This window comes from Physeter macrocephalus, chromosome 7, assembly GCF_002837175.3.
Source record: "Physeter macrocephalus isolate SW-GA chromosome 7, ASM283717v5, whole genome shotgun sequence".
NCBI lineage: Eukaryota > Metazoa > Chordata > Mammalia > Artiodactyla > Physeteridae > Physeter > Physeter macrocephalus.
This window is the reverse complement of record NC_041220.1, coordinates 108098928-108119002: the sequence shown is the minus strand read 5'-3', so window position 1 is coordinate 108119002 and position 20075 is coordinate 108098928. Positions and strand designations below refer to the sequence as shown.

The window sequence follows — 20075 nt, the reverse complement described above, 5'->3', positions numbered from 1 at the left end:
ATGTGAAGATATGGCCACACCAGGTGCATAGTCCTCCAGAGCCCCCTCTGGTGGGCTGCGCAGTGGCTGACCCCGTAAGCAGGGCTTGCTCTCTCTACCTTACCCCAGTCCCCAATGCTCCCTAGTACAGCACTTCCCAGGCTGCCTCACATGACCTCCCCTGCTTGGCAGGCCTGGGTGGTGTCCCCTGCTTTAGGGTTTAGTCTTCTCATCTGTGCCACAGAAGGGTTGAACTAGAACAGGGGATGAACGCATTTCTGTGGGTCTCTGGACCCGCCTTAGGAGGGCAGTATACATGGAAATGGTGTGGGGGGGACTCCCATCAAAAGTTATTTTAAGGAGCATTTCACTATGACACAAACACATCATTTCCTCATGCCTTATTCTTCAGCAGAAATACTATTCTAAGCAAGGACAGATAATTACGTTTTAGGATTTGCACGCGCGCGCTCAAGCACGGTGTGTATGCGTGTGTGCGCGCGCGCACGTGTGCTGTGTGCTTGCTTTTTGTCCTGGCTGTGAGGAGTTAAATGGATTTCACCCCTGTTTCATTCCTATTAATTAAAATAAACTGAGGTTTGGAGCTGGTCGAATTCCGTACTGTCAAAATAGAAGGTCACTTTGATGGATGAATGGACCTACCTGGGCACCAGCTACTCCCCTGGTAGCAGAGCATTCTTGTGATGCCCAGAGCCAGGGACCCAACACCCTCATTGTGGGTGACTTGCATTCTGTAATTTACATCAAGTCAGCTGTGAATAACTACTTCTCTCCAGAAGAGAAGACCCCTTCAGCTTTGCCACATAATAATCTGACCACTGGAGTGACAGTCCCATCATATTCAAAGTTTATGTCCACACTCAGAGGGAGGGGATTTCTCTGACGTCTTACACCGGGGGCCAGGAATCTTGGGGCCTTCTTAGAATTCCACCTCTGCACGTGGAAATGACTAACAACGCCCTCCTGCGGCATGAGTCTTTTGAGGTGATGGGAGTGCAGATGCATCAGGAACTTAGTGAAGGCGTGTGTCTCCCCCCTGCTGCCCTCCCTCTGGACCACATAAAGTGCAGGCATCCCAGGAGCCGCTTCCTACCTCCTCTTTGCCCCCCTCTGAACACAAATGTTATCAGCTTGGGCCTGATTGCTGGTATTTTTCTCTTCAACTAAGTTAAAGATGAAAGATGATGGAAATAAGCTTGAGAGCCTAACAGCACAGTCCATTGATGTTTCCATTTTGCGGGCTATTTTCAGGCAGTTTGATTTGAAAATTTCCACCCTTGTGAATTTGTTTCTTTGAGATGGTTCTGGAAAACGTTAAGATAACAGGGAGGACAGGTCACAACAGCATTTCCCAGAGTTTAGCAGCTTCCTCATGGCAAATTTGGGATTCAGTGTGTGTGTGTGCCTGTGTGTATACACGTGTGTGTTCCATGTGGGTGTGCACACACATGCTTGTGTGTGCATGTGCACATGCGTGCACTGTATTTGTATTGCTGTGTCCGCCTGTATCTTTGTGCATGTATGTGCATTGTTTGTTGCTGTGTGCATTTATATGCACTGTGCATGTGTATGCGTGCACATGTGTGTTGGTGGTGCATGTCTGTGTGCTGAGCGTATGTGTATGTGCCTGTGCACGTGCATGCATGTGTGTGCACCTGTATGTGTGTGCATGTATGTGCATTACTGCTGTGTGAATTGATATGCACTGTGCATGTGTGTATGTTGATGGTGCACGTATATGTCCTCTAGGTACATTTGTGTGTGCATGTGCACATGCATGCACGTGTGCCTGTATGTGCATTATTGCTGGGTGCGTTTATATGCACTGTGCACATGTGTGTTGGTGCATGCATGTGTGCTGCGTGTGCATGTATGTATGTACATGTGCACTGCGTGCAAGTGTGTGCTTGCATGTTGCACGCATGTGCCTGTGCATGCCTGACCAGTGTGTCACCTCCCACATGCCCCCCTCTTCTCCACAGTCCGCTATCGAATGCAGCAGCCTCCTGCGGACCCTCCATGGCCTGGAGCAGGAGCACCTGAGGAGGTCCCTTGCTCTGCAGCAGGAGGAAGACTTTGCCAAGGCCCACAGACAGCTGGCCATTTTCCAGAGGAATGAACTGCACAATATCTTTTTTACCCAGATAAAAAGTGCTATTTTCAAAGGGGAACTGAAGCCAGAGGCAGCGAAAATGCTGCTGCAAGATTACTCTAAAATACAGGTAATGCCTCAAATGAGGCTCTCTCTGATGGAGGAGTCATTTTCCTGAACTGTTTCAGTAAATTTCTCCTCTTTCTGAGCTAAGTCCTGTCTCTTCTTTTGTGCTGGGTTCCAGTGAACTAACGCTGTCTTCCTTCTACCTCTTGATGTGGCGGCTGAGTTTCCAGTAAGCAGGGCAAACGGGGGCTTGAAGCACAGGCCTTAGACTCAGGGTCACCTGGACTTGCATTCCAGTTCCACTACCCATCAGCTCTGTGAATTTAAGCAAATTGCCTAACTTCTCTGAGACTCAGTTGCCTCACCTGTAAAATGGGGGTAATAGAGTCCCCACACTAAAAGGGGCATGATGGAGATTTAATGATCTATTTCATGGAAAGCCAGTGCTTGGCACAATATATGTTTAATATATATAGTGGTTAAAAATATAAACATATATGTGCACATACGTACGTGTGTGCACATGTGTGTGGTGATGTATGCCTAGGGTTTATGATCTCTGTCTCGATATTCTTGGGTGAATTTGTGGGTGTTTTTGCATGTAAGCTTGAGTGTGAGTGTCATTAACCCAGACTGAATAAATTCCTAGATGACTGTGAAAATAGTTTATGAGACTGTCACTATTTTTATGAGGCCTGCCTGAGGCATTTTACCTGTGCCTGTACACGCAGTGCATCACTGGAGTGCAGTAATGCACCAGATTTCTGGTCCTGGCACAGGCCTCGTGAGTGAGAGCTGCAACAGATCAAGGCTGTCCCAGGAGGAGACCAGGCGGCCCTCGTGAGCCTTTTGGAAAGAGAGGACCACTGTCAGAAGGCACTGGGCATCTTGGCATGAAGAGAGCTAGCCAGCCTCTCCGGTTTGCTCTTGGTTTTTCCCAGTAAAACTTTAGGAGAGTAAATAATGTCCTGGGTAGGTATTCAGACCCCACAGCATCACTTAGGGATTAACAGATTTTGCTGTCGTTTTGCCCGCTCCTCATGATAAGCTGTGGCTGACTCTCCATGTTGGAAAGAACACGTGTTATTGTTAATAATACTGGGGACAAAAAAGTAACAGCTCTGGTGACAGTCCCAAGGCACAGACAGGTTAGTATTTGAGGATCCCGACTCTGAGCTTCCCGACATCAAGGGCTCAGGTCAGCTGACTCACGTGATCCAGCTCCGTAGAGGATAGAATTGTCACCACAGTGTTCCTGCTGTATTGATTCTGCTGCCAGGAGCTCTCAGAGAGAAGCTGGCATTTGGCCACATCCCACGGACCATTCCGCTTTTCACTGTCAGGAGAGTGCAAATCCTCAGGTGTTGGACCTGGAGAGATTATAGCTTTTGTGTGGAAAGGAAAACATCATATGTTTCTTATTGAACAAAATGCTGAACTTTCGGGTAACCCACTGCATGCACAGTATTTCCCCGGATGGAAAAAAGACAGCAGAGCCAGTCAGTGGGATACTACACTGAGGCTGATGTTTTAATTACCATGGGTTTAATTACTGCTGGTCTAATTATTATGCTAATGGTTGAAGCTGGATTTGGGAGATAGCCTATTATGAAGTTAAAACACAGGCCCTGGAATTTGATGGCTGAATTCAAATCCCTGCTCAGTCATTTACCAGCTGTGTGATATGGACTCAGTTTCCTCATCTGTGAAATGGGAATAATAGTATCCTCTCCCTAAATTAAGTTACAAAAGACGAGAAATGCTCTGGGTCCAATGCCAGGCCCAGCAAAAACACCCAGGATATGCAAGGCTATTATTACTCTCTTGTGCTTGCTTGGGTTCTTATGCATTTTGTACATTATAAGAACTTCTTGCTACTCTGTGACCAGGCTCACCTCGTGTCCTCCATGAGTGTGGGAGTTCTGGGGTCAGAGCCGGTGGCTAATTTATCCCAGAACTTCAGCACCTGTCCTGGTGCTGTGTTTGGGGAGCGCCACAGGTGTGACTGTGCGCACGGGTGAAGGATGCCTGAGTGAAATTTATATTCCATCTCTAGGGAAGCAAAGGTGTTTTGATAACTCTTTACCATCTGGGTCTCAAAGGCACTTTTCAAAGCCCTCATTTCTTACTAGTATGTAATTTTCTTCTAAGCCTTCGTTCGGGGCAGGGACATTTAAGGTGTTAATCCCAGGGCTTCTATTCCCGTGTATTTTCTTCAGAAAGGAAATGTAATATTTTAACTGACTAGAAAGAATTTTCTTTAAATTTTATTTAAGCATACTTTCTTGATTTTTTTTTTTTTTAACAGGAGAATGTAGAAGAGTTAATGGACTTTTTCCAGGCTAGTAAGAGATACCATCTCAGTAAAAGATTTGGCCACAGGGAGTATCTGGTCCAGAACATACAGTCATCAGAGACCCGCGTGCAGGGCCTGCTTAGCACTGCTTCTGCTCAGCTGACTCTCCTTATCCAGAAACACGAGAGGTAAAACCCCCAAAGCACCCCAAATGATGCAGACAAACAGACTTGCCCCAACATTCCTCATCAAAGACCATCTACTTCTGTTCATTCAGCGAATGCACTGGCTGCACCTGACTTCTTTCTTAAGAATTCTCTAGTTGGAAGAATCCTTTGCATTACAGAATTTTAAAAACATACCCAATAGTCGAGACAACCATACAGTGAGCCGACGTGCCCATCATCACCTGCAGTAGGTACCAGCTTGTGGGCAATCTTGATGTAGCTATACATCCCTGCCCTGAGTTATTTTAAAGCAAATCCCCAACATTTCATAGAGAAATCAATGGTGGAGGCTTTCATGAACTGTGTGATGGGATAGCTCACTTCTCCTTGAGCTCTAGGACACCGCTGGCTCTTGCATTCACCTTTGTTTTTTGGGTGGGGGGAGGGAGTTTGTTTTTATTTTTGTACTTTTTTTTTAATTGAAGTATAGTTGACTTGTTAGTTTCAGGTGTACAGCACAGTGATTCAGTTATACATACATATATATATATTCTTTTTCAGATTCTTTTCCCTTATAAGTTATTACAAAATATTCAGCATAGTTCCCTGTGCTATACAGTAGGTCCTTGTTGGTTATCTATTTTGTATATAGTCGTGTGTATCTGCTAATCCCCAATTCCTAATTTATCCCTCCCCGCCTTTCCCCTTTGGCAACCGTAAGTTTGTTTTCTACGTCTGTGAGTCTGTTTTGTAAATAAGTTCATTTGTATCATATTTTACATATTTTAGCTTCCACATATAAGTGACATCATATGGTATTTGTCTTTCTCTGTCTGACTTACTTCACTTAGTGTGATAATCTCTAGGTCCATCCATGTTGCTGCAAATGGCATTATTTCATTCTTTTTTATGGCTGAGTAATATTCCATTACATATATATATATATATATATGTGTGTGTGTATACGCCACATCTTCTTCATTCATTCATCTGTCAGTGGACATTTAGGTTGCCTCCATGTCTTGGCCTTTGGAATTAAATATAAATACACAGATGCTTATCTTGGATGCTGAGTATTTTTTCTCAGCAACACTGGGGTACCATGCAGCCAGGTAAATGGTGCCACTCACTGCAGCCTCTAGCCCTTCGACAGCGTTCCTTCTCAGCTAGTCTTTGAGCCGCATAATTGTCAACAGTGAAATTTCTTCTTTGTAAGTTACAAGCTTTAAAATGAGTAGGGCCATGATGATAAGGTTGGCTTTCTTAGGACAAGCCGTGCTTTTATGAATTGGTTCTACTACCTGGGTAATTGTACTAGGACTTGGCAGCTCTCTTGCCCTCTTTAATGAGGATTTGGTAAGGTGCAAATTATGTGAACATTTTCCACCCAAAGATGCGAATGAATTTGTCACTGCAGTTAACTTGACATTCCTGATTCATTTTCACTCGAGTGAAAGAAACAGCTCCTTGCCTTGAATGGAAGCACCCAACAGCTGGTTATACCACTGGGAGCAGTTACCAGGGAAGTGTTCTGTACCTCTGATTTTTTTTTAACATCTTTATTGGAGTATAATTGCTTTACAATGGTGTGTTAGTTTCTGCTTTACAACAAAGTGAATCAGTTATACATATACATGTGTTCCCATATCTCTTCCCTCTTGCATCTCCCTCGCTCCCACCCTCCCTATCCCACCCCTCTAGGTGGTCACAAACCACCGAGCTGATCTCCCTGTGCCATTTTAAAATCCTATTTTAACAGGTTGGCACAGACTTATATTTCGGAAATGCATATCTACCATTTGCTCAGTCACCTATTCATTCCTTCAGGAAGCTTCCATGGTGAATCTACTGTATGCCAAGCAGGGGGCCCAGCCCAAGGATGCAGACAGACTGGGAATGGTAGTGGTGATAGTGGCAGCAACAGAAAAACAGAACCAGTAAGATATGTATGAGGAATTGTGTCGTGTGACTATGGAGACTGAGAATACCCCAAATCTGCCATCTGCAAGCTGGAGGCCCAGGAAAGCCAGTGGTGTAATTCAGTCCAGAGGCCTGAGAACCAGGGGAATCCCAGCCCTAGAGCAGGAGAAGATGAGATGAAATGTCCCAGCTCAACAGTGAGGCAGGAAAAAAAAGTGAATTCCTTACTCCTCCACCTTTTATTCTGTGCAGGCCCTCAGTGGACTGGGTGCCCACCCACATTGGGGAGGGTCATCTGCTTTACTGAGCCCACCCATTCAAATGTTAGTCTCACCTGGAAACACCTGCGCGGACACACTCAGAAGTGATCTTTAATCTGGGCACCTTTAATCTGGGCCAGTCAAGTTGATAAACAGAATTAACCCTCACACCGAGTTTTCCCTACATTTTACCTCTTGGACTTTACTTGTGCCATTCCTGTCACTAGGACTTCCTAATCTACCATCTCCTCTTGGAAGAGTCTATCTGTTCCACAGTGGTCCCCTTGAATGTTGCTGTCTCCAAGAACTCTTGCCCAATTGTAATTTCTCTTGGGATGCTGAGCTTTCTCTGCACATCTCTCAAAAAGCTGACCTTACCCTTCCTGCATTTTAGTAATGTCTTAGCTGCCTGTTCTCCTGCTCCTTCTGATGGCAGAGATTTCTCTGATTCAAACCAAACTAATATGGAGATAAACATTCAGCCAGGGCTTCCCTGGTGGCGCAGTGGTTGCGCGTCTGCCTGCCGATGCAGGGGAACCGGGTTCGCGCCCCGGTCTGGGAGGATCCCACATGCCGCGGAGCGGCTGGGCCCGTGAGCCATGGCCGCTGAGCCTGCGCGTCCGGAGCCTGTGCTCCGCAACGGGAGAGGCCACAGCAGAGGGAGGCCCGCATACCACAAAAAAAAAAAAAAAAAAAAAAAAAAAAAAAAAATAAAAGGGGTCAGAGAGAGAAGAAAGAAGTATAGTGAAACCAATTTCTATTCTAATACATGAAATAAATATTTTCTGCCAATGGAAATAATAGCTTAAAAACAAAAAAACATTCAGCCACAGCGCAGTCAAGCTGCAGGTGAGTTTGGATAGTGTGTTAACTAACTCTGCATCTTTTTCCTCTAGAGCAGGCTACCTGGATGAAGATCAGATGCGGGTGCTCTTGGAGCGGGCTCAGACAGAAGTCTTTTCTATAAAACAGAAGTTGGACAATGACTTAAAGCAGGAAAAGAAAAAACTCCACCAAAAATTAATAATTAAGAGAAGACGAGAGATGCTGCAAAAGGTATATAAGGAATTATGCTCTTGATTCTTTACATAACCATTGTGAAAACCCACCAAGTGCCAAGTTCCACGCCAGGCACTGCCATCAGAGGGCTAGGATCCAAAGGGCAACTGGGCAGGCATCCTGATGTGCCATCTACAGTTGATTGGTAGTGACTTTTTGGAATGCTGTGTCAAGATTTCTACAGGTCCTAGCAAAGCTGAGGGTTGCAGTAGGTTAGTAATGTCTGCCAGGGCAAGGGAGTAGGAGTGCCGGTTCCAGTGAATAATGACTGATGGGTGCTACAACATTTATGGAGTGTTTATTTGGCACTGTGCTAATTGTATTATGTATTTTCTTTAATCCTTACATTAACCCTATGAGGTAGATGCTACTGTTTTCTCTTTTTTTAATGAAGACTTTGAGGCTGAGAGGGCTTAAGTGTTGTGGTCTATTTGGGCTGCTATAACAAAGTACCAGACTGGGTGGCTTATAAAGAACCAAAATTTATATCTCACAGTTCTGGAGGCTGGAAGTCCAAGATCAGGGTGCCAGCAAGGTTGGGTTCTGGTGAAGGCCCTCTTCTGGTTGCAGACAGCTGACTTCTTGCTGGTAGAAGAAGTCAGAAGGGTGGAAAGGGGGAGGGAGCTTGGTGGGTGAGTGTGGGGCCTCTTTTATAAGGGCACTAATCCCATTCAGGGGTCTCCACCCTCATGACCTAAGCACCTCCCCAAGGCCCCCTCTCCTAACACCACAATGTCCCATGTTAGGTTTCAACATATGGATGTTGGGGGAACACAAGCATTCAGATCACAGTATTAAGTAATGAGGTCAAGGTCACATGTTTAGTGAGTGGCAGACGTGGAATTGAGCCCAGGCCTGTCTGACTTAGAGCCTCAGCCTTGTCCTTGATGCTGACCTGCTCAGCTGTTTGTGAACCTCGAGAGGGGAGAGACCAACCGGCAACCACAGAAATGCATCATGTGCTCCCTACATGCTCTGGTAGCACAGAGAGGAAGTCACCGTCTCCTGGGGAACCCGAGTTCTGGGGGGACAAATGAGCATCTGATGCGAGCAAGGCAGGAAGGGCACTGCAGGGGATGGGGAAGCGTCTTGTTCAAAGGTGAAGCACTCAGATGAGTCCTTGGAGCTCCGAGAACATGAGAGCTGGGAGGGCAGAGGGCAGGGGCTGGAGGAGGTACGCCCGGGAAGCAGCACCTCGTCAATGAGGGCAGTGTGCCGGGCTGGCAGCTGACCTTCATTCGAGGACAGTGGGGAACACTGAAGGGTTTTCAGGAGGAGAATTGATGCCAAAAACTCGGCCTCTGTGCATCAGTGCTGAATCAAATCTTAGAGACAGAGTTTTGGGTGAAGTAGAAAAGAATAGCTTTATTGCTTTGTCAGGCAAAGAAGGACACAGTGGGCTCGTGCCCTGAAAAACTGTGTGTCCCAACCCGGGAGGATTTGGTGATGAGTTTTGTAGCTGTGGTTCAAGGGCGGAGATGCTGCTAAGGATCAGGGTGTGTGCAGTGCCCGGCAGTTCCTTAATCTGGCCTCAGGTGGTCTCCTGACGAGCAGGTCATTACCTTCTCTGGAATGAAGAATGCTAACATCTTCCATTTGCTGGCGGTTTTAGTTCTGTAAAAGAGCTCAAAGATACTGTTATGCATATCCCTTGAGGCAGAACTCTGCCCCAAGGCTGCACTATTGTTTCTTGGCTGCTCCTCCCTTGTCTCTGCCTCCCCTCCCTTCCCTGATTAGCAGCTGTTCAAAAGGCTCCCATGCTCAGGAGCCCCACAGGTCCTGCTCAGTTTCAGAAGGAAGATCAGATTTGGGATCTGGGAAGCTCATGTGAGCAGCCTGCGGATAGAGTTGGAGGAGCCCCAGGCTGTAGACCTTGACCAGGTCTACAGTGGGACCAATGGGAGGCTGTAGACCTTGACCAGGTCAAAACTGATGAGAGCATGTCCTGAGCATGGGAACAAGGACAGATTCAGAGGAGATACTAGATGCATGGGATAATACAGATGGAAGATGTTAGCATTCTTCATTCCAGAGAAGGTAATGACCTGCTCATCAGGAGACCACCTGAGACCAGATTAAGGAACTGTCTGGTGCCATTCGGGAGGGAAAGGGAAACAGAATAACTTAATTTGATTGATTAAAAACTCTGCTTTTATTATCAAGTGTTGGGCCCAGCATTCTCACCGGGACCATTGAACTCCAGCCCATCTTTAGCATCACCTCATCCATCTCCACTGGCTCAAGGATCAAAGCAATGGGGCCCAAGAACACACTTCTCTGATGGTCTGGCCTGGTTCAAGGCTAGGATCTGGAAGGATGGAAGAACTGCAGATATTTCAGCAGTTTTCCATGAGTACTGTTTCTTACAGCTGCTTTTGAGAGATCTTGTGAGTGGTACAGAGTTAGACCATAGCTCCACAAAGGCAAAGGTTTGTGTCATATCCTCAGCTCTGAGGACACACTGTAGGTGCTCAGCCAATATTGTAGAAGGAAGGAATTGACCCTCTCTGGTCACCCGGACCCATGAACAAGACATATTTGCACAAAATAGAACCCAGACTATCTACAGGTGCACTATTGTTAATAACACTGTGATGGACATCTCTATGCATGTCAGCTTTTTCCCAGCACAGGGCCTTTATGCGTACTGCTCTTTCTCCCAGGAATATCCTTCCCCCATCTTAACCCAACTGAGATATGACCTCATCCCTCAGGTCTCCCTTGGGTCTCCTTCTTTATTTTTTTAACATTTTAAAATTAGTAGAAGCATATTATTACTATAATTACCCTTGGTGGTGATTAGCCTTTGTTGTTGTTTTTTTTTTCCATTATGTTTTACTACATGGTATTGAATATAGTTCCCCGTGTTATACAATAGGACCTTGTTGTTTATCCATTTGGGTCTCCTTCTTTAAAAGGCCTTCTGTGACCTCCTCATTTAAATTGTCTCTCATGGATCTCAGGGGGGTTTTCTCTTAGGATATCTCAATTTTCAGTTCCTATGTGCCTGGGACTTGGTAATAATCATAGCAGACATTCACTGATGCCAATTCTGCACCAGGCCCTCCTCTAAGAGTTACACATGTCTTCAGCAACTCATTGCATCCTCACAACTACTCTGTGAAGTAGATCCTATTATTATCCCCATTGTACAGATTAGGCAGTAGAGGCCCAGACAGGGCCAGACACTCGTTTTGGGTGGCTCAGCTTGTAAGTGGAGAAGCCAGGATAGGAGCCCAGGTGGTCTGCCTCTTGGGTTTTACCTACTCAATAAATACGTGTTCAATAAATGTTGAACAAATGAAGTTTTCACTACATTTGGGGTTATTTTCTAAAGAATAACTTTGTTTTTTTGGGAGGGGGGGAATAATGATCAATTTTATTGATTCATTTAAAAATGATGCAACCTCAAACAAAAGAGGCACTGCTAAAAGCTCAGTTGGGTGAGGCAGATTAAGCTTTTTGCTTAAATTCTCACCATAAATCTTTGAATTATGAAATTTGCCACCCCTTGCCTCTGGAATAGTGTGATTAACATAGACAGAGGCAGATTTTGTCTAGTCCAGAAGAAGAGAGCAAGATAGAGAGAATAGAGAATACTATATCTGAGTGAAGGAAGAGAGGAAAAAGATGTCCTGGATCCTTCTTTGAAACAAATGAGTAAAAGGTGGTCACATTTTACTAAAGATCAACCAGGTTACACACTCTTCTCCTTTGGGGAGGATGTGTTAAGAAGATAAAAACCTTAATAGAAATTTCCTCTCTTGTTGTCTAAGGCTTGACCGTGGGGAGAAATCAAGAGTTCTTCCAGTTCTGAACACGCTCTTGCAGTATTTCTGTCCTATTAGCCTATTTGCATAAAAATCTTAGTGGGTTTTAGAAGAGCAAAGCATTTATTCAAAGTTTCCATTTCGTGGTTCAATTCTCCTCTGCTGCTACTTTGGCAGTCTCCATTGGTCTTTAAATTACGTTACTTTTTTGGTTTTAAAAAATAATTTGCTAAATGTGAGGTGATTGGGGAAAGGGCTGTTGACATTCTGTGCTTCCTGCAACCAGAGTGTTTTCCCCAAGGGCTGTACAACCGAGTCCCGACCCTGTTAACTGTCTGCTCTGGAACTCCTGCCAGCACAAGGAGCAGCGGAGAGAGCAGCTGTCCGTCGCTGAAGCCTTTGGGGCAGCTGAGGATGCTCGCCAGTACATGGGCCAGTGGCGGAGCCTGGTGGCCGAGCACAGCGCCACCCTGGAGGAGCTGCAGGAGCGCCTAGTTTCCATTTCATGGTTCAATTCTCCTCTGCTGCTACTTTGGCAGTCTCCATTGGTCTTTAAATTACGTTACTTTTTTGGTTTTAAAGAATAATTTGCTAAATGTGAGGTGATTGGGGAAAGGGCTGTTGACATTCTGTGCTTCCTGCAACCAGAGTGTTTTCCCCAAGGGCTGTACAACCGAGTCCCGGCCCTGTTAACTGGCTGCTCTGGGACTCCTGCCAGCACAAGGGGCAGCTGAGGATGCTCGCCAGTACGTGGGTCAGTGGCGGAGCCTGGTGGCCGAGCACAGCGCCACCCTGGAGGAGCTGCAGGAGCGCCTGGACCAGGCTGCCCTGGACGAGCTCAGGGCCCTGACCCTCTCACTGTGCGAGAAAGCCACAGAGCAGCTGCGGCGGCTGCAGAACTCGGTGATGACCCAGGAGCTGCTCAAGCGCGGGGTCCCCTGGCTCTTCCTGCAGCAGATCCTGGAGGAGCACAGCAGGGACCTGGCCGCCCGGGCCGAGCGGCTCGAGGGCGAGGAGAGAGACCGGGGCCAGGAGGGCATCCAGAGCGTGAGGCAGAGACTGAAGGACGATGCTCTGGAGGCCTCCACGGAGGAGCAGGCGGAGCTGAGACACTGGGAGCACTTGATCTTCATGTGAGTTTTAATCCCTGTGTGTTTTCGTCGCCTCCTCTCCTCCCACTGGTGGGGGAGGGATTCCACCGCCTGGTTACGGGGATGGCCAGACACGTGCCATCTGACGCCGGACAGCAGTGTATTAGCCACTTATACCCACAGCCCAGGGAAGACGGGCAGTGCATGTCCCCCAGGGCCACTCAGGGGTTGCAGAGCAAACAACCAGGGCTCGTGGGAGGCAGGCTTTGTATTTGGGTTGGCCCAAAAGTTCGGGTTTTTCATGTGAGGGGGGACACGAACAAACTTTTTGGCCAACGCAAGAGTAACAAGAGAGTGAGGTGCCCCCTGGTTCCTGTGGGAGGATGTGATGGGCTTGTTTGGACAATTACAGGCTGGCAGGGAACTGAAACCCACTGCTCGTGAGTAAGCAGGAATTGCGCCTGGTCCCCTTGATGAGAAGTGTTGTGTGAAGAGGGGACCTTGTCCACAGGAGCAGGGTGGGGAGGGGAACTTATAGTTAAGCCACATGAGGCCCTCCCTGTGTCAGCAGATGTCAGGGAGCACATGGTAGTGGGCCTTCATTCCAGGCCTTATGGCCCGCTGCACCATCTCTTTATGGGGCCCCTTCATTCATTGAATTCAAGAACCATGGAATGACATCCACTTCTGACTAGGATGCTGTAAGCCATGGCCCACCAGCAATCCTGGTGTGATAATTATAAAATAATGGATAATTTGCACCACGAATGTTTTTAAAGCCACTGGAGAGCTATGGAAGCAGTGAGGACAAGTTAAAATCAAATTCCAGAGGGGCCACTGTTGACAGTCCTTCACTCCCCTGCAGCATTCGCCAGCTCTTTGTGCAGACTGAGATTTGGTGTGGCCCAAAAGGGGCCATCAGTTGTGTGATAGATGCCAGCAAAGCTCTGGCAACCGTTTAGGGCTGGCACGTCAGATTGGAAACTGGAGGAGCCTCGAACACGGCCCACATGGGGCTACAGAGAGGAGCGAAATGTGGGCAGTGTAGACCAAAAACCTGGGTTTAAATCCCAGCACTGCCACCAACTGTCTGAGTGTAGGCAACTTACTTAACTTCTCTGAGCCTCGTCTTTCTTGCCTGTAGAATGGGATGACAACGATAAATCATTTACGGTGATTTCAGCAGCACATGATACTATTGGGTTGTTAGAAGGTGAAGAAAGCATTTTATAAGAAGTCGGGGGGTAAATTTTCTAGTTTTGATTCCATGACCCAATGATACTATCAAGGATCCAGCCCTCAATATCTTTCTACTCCACTATACTCAGTGTGCTGCTTTGGTCTTCGGGCTCAGCCCCCACATGGTTTCAGGATGGCTGCTGCAGCTCCAGGTGTCACATACATCATCTCTTTTTAACATGTGAGGCCCTGATTCTTCCGATTCCACTGGGCAGGACTACATCACCAGCCCATGCCTAAACCATTCACCGGCAAGGAGAGTGAAATGGCCATGACTGTCTTAGACCAGCGGGCAGCAGACTTTTTCTATAAAGTGCCAGATAGTAAATATTTGAGTCTCTGAGGGCTACATGGTTTCTGTTGCAACTATTCAGCTCTGCCCTGGTAGCGTGAAAGCAGCTACAGACAATCCGTAAGTGAACGTAACTGTGTTCCAATAGAACGTTATTGACAAAAACAGGCAGTGGGCTAGATTTGGTCTGCAGGCCATAGTTTGCCAATTCCTGCCTTAGACCACCTGGGATTCCCTCTCTGGGGCTGTGAAGGGTGTTCCTATCCCCAGCATTGTTGGAGAGTAACCCATCTAAACAAAAGCTGAGCTGATAAGAGGCAAGGAAGTGCCATCAGCCACGTCTGGCAAAGCGCCAGCTCCACATCACTCGTGAGGGATTACATGAGCAAGTATATGTCAGTCTTTTAACACAACCCTTGGTCTGCAATAAGTGGATGATAAGAGGTAGCTGCTGTCATCACCACCATCATTCCTGTGCCGGAAGAACTCAGATCATCAGGAGGAAAACAGACACATAAATAGATGATCGTGATACACAAAGCAAGAGTAATTAACCAGGTAACCGTATGGAGGATCAGGATCCTTACCAAGCTCTGAAGAAGGTACATTGTGGGTGCCGGCCACTGACCTGGTACTGGGAGCCAGAGACAAGGGGACACTGCCCACTGTTGCCTTGCTGAGGCGGGACAAGACTAGGCGGTGGAACAGCTGGGTGGGTCCTTGTCCGGGTGTCAAGAGGGGAGACCAGTCTCACCGCATGAAAGACAGAATCAAAACCCCCAGCAACAGCAGCGCAGTGAAGATAAACAGTAACCGCCGTCTTCCCAGTCTGTTTATTTAGAGCAGTATAAACTGTTTACACATAAGGGCGTAATTGTGCCCATTTGGCTATAACATAGCGCTCTTTTCCTTTTAACCAACGGACCCACCGATCGATATTCCTTAAAGGAACCAATCAACCCAGAAAACACTATTCAAGCAAATAAACAAAACCAAAGCCCTTTGACTATTCTTTCCTCGGTATGGCCACTCCACAGTTCAGTTTGGATCTTAACCACAATTTCAATTCTGAATTGAATTGAAGCCCTTTTGGTTAGAAAAGGTTGCATCGACATAGGATTGTGGAGGGGGTGTTGGGGGTGGGCGTTGGGGGAGGGTAGGGGAAGGCGTCCTTCTCAGTCTATCTGCTCGGTCCATCTGTCCCCCTCTTCTCTTGATCCTGCACGCTGCTCGCTGGACGTCGGTGGTCCTCCCCATCTGCACCGAGGCCTGAGCTCTCCTTGAACCCTTTCAGGGATACCAAATAGCAGAGCATCGTTCTGCAGTGCCCGTCCTTCCTTGGTGGCAGTTACATCCCATGGAACAAGGTCTTCCTGGCCTCAAGGATGCAGTGTCTCCTCCTTAAGTGTTCATTCCCACGGACTGACCTTGCTGCCGGGGAGGAGAGGTCCCAGGTGTTCGCAGAGGGTGAGATTGTCTTGGTTTAGAGGAAGTGACCTCTCCCCTTTCTCATCTCTCTTTCTTTATGGTTCTGTCCTCGTTTAGCTCGCAATCTTTGTTAGTTTTTGTTTCCTTGAACAAACAAGGTGCTGTCTTCTCCAAGCCCATACAAATCAGGTCCTTAAACGCCACTTCTTATTCCCACGAATTGTTCTCGGCAGTAATTATTCAGCTCACCCTACATTCGACCAATGTCTCTTTGCTCGATCCAGCCTGCTTTGGGCTCTTCAAAGTGTATGGATTGGACTTGACATTCCCATTATTGGATGGTCATCTTCTTTGACTTCGTGTGGTTCCATTTTGCAGGGAATATTATTCAAGCAGCCGCTGATTGAGTTGTTCAACAGGAAAAGAGAGATCTCACTTTGGTATCAGAAAACTCTTTATGATTTTCCTAAGGGTGAAAGGGGGTCAACTAACAATACACACAATCTGAGTCTGCTTATATACTTTGCTTATTTAAGACCCTAAAAGGTTGTAGCCTTTATTTCTGAGGCATTCAGTAGAAATGGCTTTGCACAATAGTTTTGAAACGTATTTTTATAAGCTTCTCAATTTCAAGCAAGAGAGAGTTGCTGTAAACCTGGTCCTATAAAATAAGAATTAATAAGGATGCATATTTTGCCAGGGAAAGTGTCTTTGAGACCTTTTTGCTAAACTCCTGCCTGGATTTTAAATTCCTTCAGGGCAAAGACCCTATCTCCTATATTTCTGTATTATCTTGGTGTCTACCTAGTGGAGCATTAAAGCCAGACCACCCTGGGCCAATCTGGTTTGAAGATGGGCAAGAATAAAGACTCAGATTCATTTCAGAGTTGTTTTCACCTTGGAGTCCACGTAAGCAGCAAACACGTGGGGCAGAGATTCTCCACGAGGGAAGGTACAAAGGAACAGCTGCATTTTCCTAAAGTGCTTCAGAAATATTGGTGAGTCCCAGGGAACCCAAGACATGGGCTTGGGGCCTTCAGACCGCTTCTGTCTGGTGGCCCAAGTCAGCCCTTTCGGTCTTATTCTGTTTCCACGAGAGAACTTTCTAGGTGAGCTGAAGTCCCACAGGCCCACATGAAGATTTTTTTAGTGATCAATGAACAGACACACGTTGCCCAAAGCAGGACAGAAGAGATGGCCTCCCCCCAGATGCTATCTCCTGGGTCAAGGAGGACGTTCTGTCCAGAAGTCCCAGCAGACCTCCTCTTCCATCTCATTGGCCAGACTGGATCCCCAGAGGTGGGAAAGAGAGCTTGTGGCCGTTCTCCCCTGTAGAGTGGCTGTAGGCCTTGCCTGGGAGGAAGAGGGGGACATTCCTTAATTTCCTCATTTGTAAATTGAGGACTGAGTCACCAAAGGATTAGTGAGGATGCAGGTAAATGTTTCCTGGGGCTGGCATAATAAAGCACCGCAGACCAGGGGCTTTAAAACAACAAAAATGTATTGTCTCCCAGTTCTGGAGGCCAGAAGTCCAAATCAAGGAGTTGGCAGGGTCATGCTCTGTCTGAAGTTTCCAGGAGAGAATCTGATCCCCGACTTTCTCTTAGCTTCTGCTGTTGCTACAATCCTCCGCACTTGTTGGCTTGTAGACCCATCGTCACATGGCCTTCTTGTGTGTGTGTCTTCTCTTCTTTGAAGGACACCAGTCATATTGGATTAAGCGTCCACCCTACTGCAATATGACCCCATCTTAACTTACTTCTAAACTGCCTCTGCAAAGACCCTATTTCCAAATATGATCACATTCAGAGGTACCAGGGGTTAGGACTTGAACATATCTTTTGTGAGGACACAGTTAGCCCCTAATGGTAAATCACTCTGCATGGTTTCCAGCACGAAATAGGTTTTCCCTAAATGAGAGCTGTCACTCATCATCCTATAAAGACCCAGCACAAGGCCCCCCTTCCCCATGACCTGCTGAGTTGGGCATCTCTCCTCTGGGCTGCTGGTCCCTACTTACAGTCTGCTGCTGGCCAGGCTCGGTGGATAGTTCTTTGTCTTCATGTCTGTTCTAAACGGAGACAGGTTCTCTTCAAGGTCATGAGCGCCAGGACGCCTATTGCCTGCTCACAGGCTTGTCCCATTCAACTCTGAATTCTTAGCCCCGATATGATGTTGGGTCCATCATGACACACATTAGGTGCTCAAGAAATCCTTGCGGAATGGATGCCCGATTAAGGAGATGGTGGTTTTTTTCCAGACGTGGATTTGACTAGTGGAGTTTGAGCTTTGAATGTACACTTTTCCCCCAGCACAACCCGCACTGTCTTCTCTCCACGAGAACATATCACTGTTCTTGCTTTTTCAGGAAGCTCTGGTCCTCTGCCTTCTCCCTGTCTGAAGAGGAGCTGCTCGGGATGAGGCAGGAAGTTCACGGCTGCTTCACTCAGATGGACAGGAGCTTGGCCCTTCCCAAAATCCGGGCCCGAGTCCTGCTGCAGCAATTTCAAACCGCGTGGCGAGAAGCAGAGTTCCTGAAATTGGACCAGGCGCTGGCCGCCCCTGAGCTGCAGGTAGGATGGGCATCTCGGGACCTCGTGGGTGCAGAAGCGGGGCCTCCTCTGGCGGTTGATACTGTAGGATCTGGCTCCACCACCCACCCTCAGCTCATCTCCCACCCTTTCCTCTCTGGCCCTGTTGGCATCAGCTGTTCCTGGAAGCACCTTAAGTTCTGTAGTGGACACACTGGTACCTGGATTTTGCACTGTCCACCAGTGGCCCTGAGTCTCTGCCACTCACAGCTGCGCCCCTCTCCTGAGCATTCCCCTCAGCGATGGGAGCCACCTGCCTGGAAAGGTGACTCTTCCTCCTGCCCCCTCCCTTGGCCACAGCCAGTGACCCACTCAGAGTACTTCTGTAAGTGGCACAAGGAGGATGCTCGGCTCAGGTGGAAAAGGACATCTCTCACCCTGGGCCTCGTAGGGTGATGAATGACAGATGCCTGTGGTGAGCACGTGTTATGTGCCACAGAGGAGGCAACTCTGGAGTGCAGGGTTTACTCTGGAGCCCCTTATGGACCAGTCAAGGCCAGACCCCACCTGAGACCTCCACCGTGCGTGGCCCTTTCCCCCTCCTGTCCTGGTTCCCTCACCCCCTATGCCTTGCTCAGAGGTCCTCTCTCAGGAAGCTGCGTGCACCCCCTGTCTCTGGCTCTGCCTCTGGGGAATCCCACCTGAGACAAGGCCTTTGAACTTGCTGTTTCCTCTGCCAAGAACATCACAGGACCAGCTCTTTATGGTCTCTTCCCATCTCAGTTCAAATGCCACGTGCACAGAGGTCTTCCCTGAGCGCTATCCAAGATCACCACTTTCCCAGGCATCCTTCATCACGTGCTGCGTTCCCGCTTCTTCAGAGGATTGATCGCTATCTGAAATGTCCTGGTTTCTCGACTTACGGTCTGTGCTCCCACTAACAACGAGCTCCCTTTTTGTCGTTCCTGTTCACCACTCCATCCCAGCACCTAGAAGGTGCCTGGTGCATAATAGGTGTGCAATAAATTTTACTGACTGAACCAACCAACGACCGGATGTGGGCGGAATGCGGGGACTTCCCTTGAGTTGATATTCTGTTGAGATTGAAAACATTTCGAATCACTTACGCTTCCAGTAGCTCATCTGTGGTTCACAGCAGGGCCAGGAGGTAGATATTTTGTCCCCATTCTACAGATGAAAGCACCGACCGGCAGAGGAAAAGTGAATTGACCGACGTAGCAGGAAGTAGAAGGACTGGTCTTGGAGCTGGTGCTTTCTGACTTTAAACCTACTGCTTCTCCTTGAGGAGAAAACAAAATTCAGGCAATCCTTGGTGCTCTCTGCCCAGCTATATGTTCTACCGTGATCTCAAGGCCCCCTGTGGTCTGACCCCTGACCAGTCGCATGCTGGTAAACTGACTCTCATTGGGGGTGCAGAGTTCCTGATTGGTAGCATTTGCCTATTTCCCTGGTGTAAATACTCCTTCCAAGGCCAATTTCAGGCTGCCGACTTGACATCACCGTGCGTGGGGCTGGAAGGGATGCACGCGATCTGCCCCACCCCCGCCCCACTCTGGCTTCCCCACCCCAGCTTCCAGTGCCAGTCCTTGCTCCGGGCTTCAGGGTCTCACCCACCAGCCCAGCTCTGTTCCTAAGAGGGGTTGACCCCCAATTTCCTCTTTCTGGTATAATCACCATTAGATCAGGAGATAAAAACTATAGTTCACTCATGGGATTAGCTGAGCCCAGCCCGAGTTTTTTTTTTTTTGTTTTTTTTTTGTTTTTTTTTTTTGCGGTACGCGGGCCTCTCACTGTTGTGGCCTCTCCCGTTGCGGAGCACAGGCTCCGGACGCGCAGGCTCAGC

The 20075-nt window shown here is 47.7% G+C and overlaps 1 protein-coding gene across 1 annotated transcript in view; it reads left to right on the top strand.

Moving 5' to 3' along the window:
- EVC2 (EvC ciliary complex subunit 2) overlaps window positions 1-20075 on the top strand; it is a 150303-nt gene that overhangs the window by 78652 nt on the left and 51576 nt on the right. Inside the window, exons 11-16 of the mRNA XM_024119544.2 lie at window positions 1983-2222; window positions 4467-4642; window positions 7698-7857; window positions 11987-12058; window positions 12381-12763; window positions 18049-18253. Of these exons, the coding sequence (XP_023975312.1) occupies window positions 1983-2222; window positions 4467-4642; window positions 7698-7857; window positions 11987-12058; window positions 12381-12763; window positions 18049-18253 (1236 nt within the window). The remainder of the gene's footprint in view (window positions 1-1982; window positions 2223-4466; window positions 4643-7697; window positions 7858-11986; window positions 12059-12380; window positions 12764-18048; window positions 18254-20075) is intronic.